We start from the raw sequence: 7,560 nt of genomic DNA on the forward strand, positions 1-7,560 counted from the left end.
GATGGCAGAGCAATGACTCAGAAGGAACCTGGGTCCTTGAATGACCATATGGAGCAGAATATCCCTAACATCTAGAAACTTCCCTAACAGGTAGAATTTTCACTTTAGTATTTTTTTAAGAAAGACTTTATTTTCTTAAGCAGCTTTAGGCTTATAGAAAAACTGAACAGGAATTACAGAGAGTTCTCACAATTCCCCCACCCCACCCCCTCAGTTTCCTCTATCATTAACATCTATTATTAACATCACACAGTAACATGGTATATTTGTTGCAGGGGATGATTACTATTAACTAAAGTTCATAGTATTCATCAGGGTTCACTCTTTGTGTTGTAGATTCTATGAGTTTTGACAAATGTAAGATGACAAATATCGACCACTACAGTAGCATACTGAGTAGCTTCATTTCCCTAAAAATGCCCTGTGTTCCACCTAGTCATCCTTCCCCTACCTGCTCCCCCACCCCCCATGACCCCTGGCAACCACTGACCATTATTCTGTTCCCATAGTTTTGCCTTTTCCAGAATGTTATATACAGTTGAAATCACATCGTATTTAGCCTCTTCTCACATTGGCATTTTTAGCTATGAGAAAAATAAACCTCTGTGCTTTTAAAGTCATTGAGTCCCTTTGTAGTAACAGCTTAGTCTTTATCCTAATGAAGTTAGTCTAGGCATGGAACAAATTTAGAAGACTGTACACTACATTAATAGAGACTTTGTCCGTGGGTAGTGTTTTGGGAAGTTATCACTTTAGGATATTTATTTTACTGACCAAGATTCTCTTCTTGACCTAAATTTAATCAGGCTCTTCTAAGGCTTCTGCTCAACTAAGCCTAATCTTGAGTTTCCCTCTCTGTCTTTGCAGAACCCAGTTTGAGCAAGAATGCTGCTAGGTCAAATTAAAGAAAATCTCCCATCCTTGGTTGCTGATCAAATTCCTCATCCTCCACCATCTATATTTTATCATTCTGGCCTGCTGTCAGCAAGAATTCTCTTGGATCCATTATGAATCCCCTACCCTTGAGGTTTCCATTTAGTAATTTTCCATCCACTGACACCCCAGCCTGCTCTTTGCATGTAAATCCCCACTTGTTCCTGTTGGAGTGAAGTCTCACTTTTTACAAAACCCTGTTAGTAGCCTACACCTAACCACCCACTTGAAAACAAGTCTACCTTACCATCTTTAACAAGGGTCATGAATCATTTTTTAACACTACAATGTTTTAATTTTTAATGATTACTTATAATTTTGTGATGGGAAAAATAATATATACACAGGTAGATTTTAAAATAGTCTTCTTAAATAAATTTAGAGGTATCAAAACTAATCACTATATTAATACGAGTTTAATACACATACAGTGCTGTTACAACCAATTGACAGGTGTTATATAACTGAGGCCAAATATGCAAATATGACTCCGCCCCTGTGCGGGTAACTTAGCACAGGGTCTGGTTCAAAGAGAAGGCTGTTTTTAAAGAAACTAAACAGTACCTTCCTTGGGCCTTCCGTGTGCAATGGCTCTGGACTCAAGTCCCTTACCCGAAGGGCCTCTCTTAAAGCTGCTACCCGTAGACACTAGGGACAGGGCCACCCAGCGCTCTCGCCTGGGCCCGGCCGCCCTCCGCGCCTTGGGCGCGCACCTGGGCTCCGCGGTGAAGATCTCGCTGCCTGACGGCGGCTCCTGTCTCCGCATCGCTTGGCCACGGCGGGATGGAGCGGACGGCTTTATGCAGCTGGATCAGCAGTGCGCGAGTCCCGGGATGGCAGTGGGGGCGCGGGGGTCCCCGGGGAGTCTCAACCTCAGCCGCCTCCGCTTAGTACCCTGCCCCGCCTCTTCAGCGCCTCGCCATGTGGCCAGTGTTGCGGGAGCAGGCGGGCTCGCCCGGTTCTCCGAATCCAGCCGCGGTGCTGGAGGCGGCGCAGGAGCTGCTGAGGAACCGTCCAGTCTCTCTGTGCCACGTGGTGGCCGCTCCTCCAGACGCTCCTGGCCCGGTGGCCGCCCTGCACATCATCAGCGGGGCGCCCAGCCCGGATCCGGCCGGGCTGGTCACCCCTCGCACCCACATCGGTCTCAGCGGGGTCCCTCGGAAGTGGAGCCGCAGCCCGAGGTGGCCCTGGGGGGCCGTTCGAAGGCAGCCGACTCGCTACGGGAGCTCTTCCGCCTGCCGCTCCGCTACCCCAGCGCGCTCGCCTCACTGGGGCTAGCAGTGCCCCGCGGGGTGCTCCTGGCCGGCCCTCCCGGAGTGGGCAAGACCCAGCTCATGCGGGCTGCGGCCCGGGAGGCGGGCGCGGAGTTGCTGGCCGTGAGCGCCCCGGCGCTGCAGGGCGCCCGGCCCGGGGAGGCCGAGGAGAACGTGCGTCGGGTCTTCCAGCGCGCCCGGGAGCTGGCCAGCCGCAGGCCCACCCTCCTCTTCCTGGACGAGGTGGACTCCCTGTGTCCTCGGCGGGGCGGCCCACACCAAGCCCCCGAGAGCCGCGTGGTGGCCCAGGTGTTGACGCTGCTAGACGGGATCAGTGGGGACCGCGAGGTAGTGGTGGGATCCACCAATCGGCGGGACGCGCTAGACCCAGCGCTGCGCAGACCTGGGAGATTTGACCGAGAGATTGTCATTGGGACTCCCACACTTAGACAAAGAAATGCAATTCTACAAGTGATTACCTCAAAGTTGCCCATGTCCAGTCAAGTCGATTTGAGCCTCCTTGCAGAAATGACAGTTGGCTATGTTGGTGCAGACCTGACCGCACTCTGTAGCGAGGCTGCCATGAACGCTCTGCTTCATAGTGAGAAGGGTGAATTTCTTCAGAACCAGGACAATCCAATGATTGATGAAACAGACTTCCTTGAAGCTTTTAAAAAGATCCAACCTTCATCATTCCGAAGTGTCATTGGACAGACGGACATCAAGCCTGTCGACCGGGAGCAGATTGGTGGCTTTGAAGATGTAAAACTGAAGTTAAAACAGAGCATTGAATGGCCTCTGAAATTCCCCAGGCAGTTTGTCAGGATGGGCCTGGCACAACCAAAGGGGGTTCTCCTGTATGGTTCCTCTGGCTGTGCGAAAACCACCCTGGTCAGGGCCCTGGCCACCAGCTGTCACTGCTCTTTTGTTTCAGTGAGCGGAGCTGATCTCTTTTCATCTTTTGTTGGAGATTCAGAAAAAATCTTGTCTCAGGTATTTCGACAAGTGAGAGCAAATACTCCAGCAATTGTGTTTTTGGATGAAATTGATTCAATCTTGGATTCTTGATCAGTTGGGAGAACAGGATGTAATGTTCAAGAGCGTGTTCTTTCTGTTCTCCTAAATGAATTAGATGGGGCTGGACTGAAGACTATAGAGAGAAGTGGAAGTAATTCAGAACAACATGGTAAATACAAGGAGCTGGAAAAAAAAGAAGAGCTAGTGTTTCAAGAAGTTTTTAATAGCAATGTCATGATTGTTGCAGCAACAAACAGACCTAATGTGTTAGATGATGCCTTGTTACGGCCTGGAAGATTAGATAAGATCATTCATATTCCACCTCCAGATGAAAAGGGCAGGCTTTCTATTTTGAAAATCTGCACAAAAAACATGCCAGTGGGACCTGATGTTTCCTTAGAAAAGCTAGCAGCAGAAACCTGTTTTTCCTCTGGAGCTGATCTTGGAAACCTTTGCAAAGAAGCCACCTTGCTGGCTCTGCAAGAAAATGGACTAGAAGCAACCATAGTGAGACAAGAGCATTTTCTAAAATCACTGGAAACTGTAAAACCATCCCTAAGTCACAAGGATTTGACTTCATATAGAAACATATTTCATAAACCAAGATTTTCTACCTTAGAAGATATTTAAAAATTATTTTACATAACTGCCAAAGGATTAATTGAAATGTGAACTTGCACTATAGTTTACATATTCACACTCTGTGTATTTCCTATAAGTAAAAAAACTTGCTCCTGAAAAAAAAAAAAAACTAAACAGTAAAATAAAGATACAGAGTAAAAGCTGCAGAGCCTGATGGGTAAACATTCATTGACCAGACGCAAATTAGCCCAGAAAGGCTTAGGTCTGGGACACAATTACACAGAGTGATTTTTTTTTTTTTTTAAGATAGCTGTACCAAAACCCATTTTACCCTCGAACCCAGGCTTGAATAATCCCACCAGTGAGGGTTAGTGGTATGAACCAGCAAGCTTTAGGTAACAGATGTTAAATTGTTTCAAGATAGTTTAAGAAAAGTGACTAGGCACCAGTATGCTACAAATACTTTATAGCAAGGTTTTCTTGCTTTAGCCTAAAAGTTTTATTTATTTGTTGGTTGGTCTATTTTTAATTCAACACACCTGGTGGACTGTGCATTAAGGACACTCTAAAGAGAAAGATGTCTTTTAATTGATATTTGTTAACGTTTATCAATATATCAATAATGTTTATTGGTTGCTTTTGATGGGACAGACACAGTACTTAACAAGCTTGTGTGTATTGTCTGATGTAATCCACACAACATATGAGGTAGATACTAATATTAGACTCATGTCAGCTTTCCCAACAACCCTATGAGGTAGTTACTATTATAAGATCCATTTCACAAGTAAAGAACCTTCCCAAGGACACACAGCAAGTTAAGTGGGCAGAGCCAGGGTTTAACTCAGGTTTGTTTCCATTCCAGGCTTGAACTTTTAACCACACTGCTACATCTAAGAAGAAATACAGGGTAAAAGTTCTTGAGAGGACGGCCTCAAGAAGGAAAATTTGTAATCACAGATGCACAAAGCCAGTGGAACTTAAGAGATCTCTCCGTCCAGATGGGGAAGCTGAGTCACACAGCGCTCAGTCACATGCTTAGCAGATGAGCCAGCACATGGACCCAGGGTCTCCAGATGTACAGAACATCCATTCTCCATTCATCTCAATACTTGTAGACATTTGTGTGGTGGTGATGGAAAGCTTACCTGCCAATGGGACAATGCCTTCAAGCCCTCCATTGTTGGTAAAAGACACTAGTCAGTCCTCATCTCCCATCCCTCTCTCCCTCAACATTGAACTTTCTGGCCCTCTGAACAAGAATTCCATGTCTACAGTTATTCCTGGGCTATGCCCATCCTCTTAAGCATCATTTAAAATTTTTTCTAAATGTATAATCTAGACCAAACGCTTGACTAAGAGCAAGTGGTTGCCATGGCACTTGAGACAGCATTCACAGAGCACAAACATCTTCCTAATATAGGTTTTCTAATAAAAATAGAAAGTGGAGAGAGCAGTGCATTGATGTAGGGTGAAGGGACTGGAAAAATAAACCATACTTCATTGTGTGGGGTTTTTATCCCCCCCATTTTTGGTACCATTATTTAAACTCCAGTCAGTATCATAGCCATCTTCAGAGGCAGTCAAACTCCTGGAACTTGCCACTGTGTATTTGGAGTGTCTTACGCCTGAGTTACTGTTAACTATAAATAGATGATCCTCCAAATGACTTACTGATCAGGTATGCAGGGCAACTACACTGTCACTGAACATGCCTGTGGTGTCTTGTCAGGGGCACAGGACAGAATAACACAAATAGGCTGAGATATGTGGACTGTAAAATTACCTTGCCCAGAACCTTCCACACACACACAGACACACACACACACACACACACACATTTCTCTTTCTACATGAGACAAAGTGATACCTAGTTGCATTACCAATTAGTATGTCTTTCTAGAAGTCCCTCTAAGGATTTCTCATGATACAATAATTCTGGGGAAGATACCAGTAATTCCTGAACACCCCCAATGAATAAAGATTTCTCTCCTGTGGTTTACTGTTGCAGCCCCTCCTCTGTTTCCCTGGAGAAAGATAAACAAAAAGGACAAAAAAAAAAAAAAAAAAAAGAGGGGTGACCGACATTCAGAGGCTGTCCTGGCATTCACAGGTGACCATGTTATTCTGCTCTTAGACATAAACAATCATATGGAGTATCAAGCTCAGACAAGGCTGCTCTGAGACCAGGATAAAATGAGACAAAGCAAGGCCACTTCATCATTTCATCCCAGCACAGACAGAGCCAGGCCACTGTACAAGCCACAGAACAGCAAACATTCGCTCTTTTACTAAATGAGTGATGACCATGTCTGTACCCAGGCAGAGACAGGCCCCCGCTTTCTGGCAGCATTCAACATGGAGCAAAGCCCTCCCTTCCTTAAGCCTTCCTCCAAGTCACCCAATCAGGTTCTAACACCCTGTCACTGAGACGCCCCATGATTCCACGTGCAGTGTGTTCTCCTTGCTGTGATGAGTATTAAACCAACCTGTTCAGCCACACATGATGGTCTTTGGCTGGAGGGAAATGACCCTCTCATAGCGTGGACTAAATGTTTCAATTATACTATCTGTTTAGTTTTTTTTTTCCTGTATTCACAACTAGACAGCAGGCTTCCACAGGACAGGGACCAAACTTGTTCTGTTCTCTGTTATATTCAAAGCACCTAGTCTTTATCTGGACCATAGTTGATGCTCAGTATTTGCTGACTAATTAAATGAATACAGAGGAAATTGGGAGTTGACTCATATTCCCTGGATTCTTCACACATCTCTCCCATAGGAGAGGAATTCAGCAATTAGGTAGTCATCAGCCTGTGGGGAGGAAGTCCTAACAAAATACACTAGAAAATATCCATGAAGCCACTTTGTAAACCACACTTACTTTTTTCCTAACATGACTCTTAGTGGTCATGAAAACCATCCCCCAGAGTTTGGACTTCAAACTGTTCCCAACAACAGCTGTGAAGCTATTTTCTTGGTTCCCCCTCCTATATTCTTTATTGGTTTCTTGTTTTTCTTCTAATTACAAAAGCAATATCAATCAATTTCAGTGTTTGGAAACTTTGGACAATGTAGTGAATATAAAGAAAAAAATAAACCTATGTCCTGTTCTCAAAGCAGAGACTCAGTATTTTCCCGAGATTTAAAGAGCAATGCAAGTTATGTTACTTTGGGTGATTCAGAAAGGAATTTTTGAAGGTCTTTAGTAAGGGGACCCAGGAATGCCAGAATCCTGCCCTGCCGATCAGCCAGTCACCTTTCTGTCTCTGACTTGTTCATCCCACTTTGAATAATGGCCACAGGAAACAAAGTTTCTCTTTGTTACTTAACTTCTGAGCTTCGGAGAACCTGGATAAATCTGGATTCCAGTTGGCAGTTAGGCTATAGAGCAATGGGACAGGTAAGGGTGGAGGGATGGAGGGGACAGGAATGGTGATGGAGCAGACCGGCAGGGGGAGGGAGTGCTTCCTGTATCTGACTTCAGTCCAAGTCATGAGGCCAGCCTTACATACAGTTCCAGAACTGTTGGCCATGACCAGCAGGCTCAGAAATACAAAGATGTATATTTTTTTCCATCACCTTGTCTATCCACAGTAATTCCTTTCATTATCTTCCCCAATGGATTGCAATCTTTTGAATGAGCTCTTCTGGCTAAAAACATATATTGGGAGAGGATCTATTGCAATTGTGTGTCTATTGCAAAATTGAGCCATGTCTCCATCAGGTAAAAATCATTATCAAAAGTTTAACGATATTAAAAACTGCACAGACC

At 44.9% G+C, this 7,560-nt stretch overlaps 1 protein-coding gene across 1 annotated transcript; it reads left to right on the top strand.

Annotated features, from left to right (window-relative positions):
• The first annotated feature begins 1,520 nt into the window (after positions 1-1,520).
• Positions 1,521-3,833, top strand: LOC105101605 (ATPase family gene 2 protein homolog B-like). The gene is given in 4 exon segments (XM_064479236.1): positions 1,521-1,832; positions 1,834-2,083; positions 2,086-3,372; positions 3,409-3,833. Coding segments are annotated over 4 exon segments (2,274 nt in total).
• Positions 3,834-7,560: the final 3,727 nt, after the last annotated feature.

The sequence above is a fragment of the Camelus dromedarius genome, chromosome 26, assembly GCF_036321535.1.
Source record: "Camelus dromedarius isolate mCamDro1 chromosome 26, mCamDro1.pat, whole genome shotgun sequence".
Taxonomy (NCBI): domain Eukaryota; kingdom Metazoa; phylum Chordata; class Mammalia; order Artiodactyla; family Camelidae; genus Camelus; species Camelus dromedarius.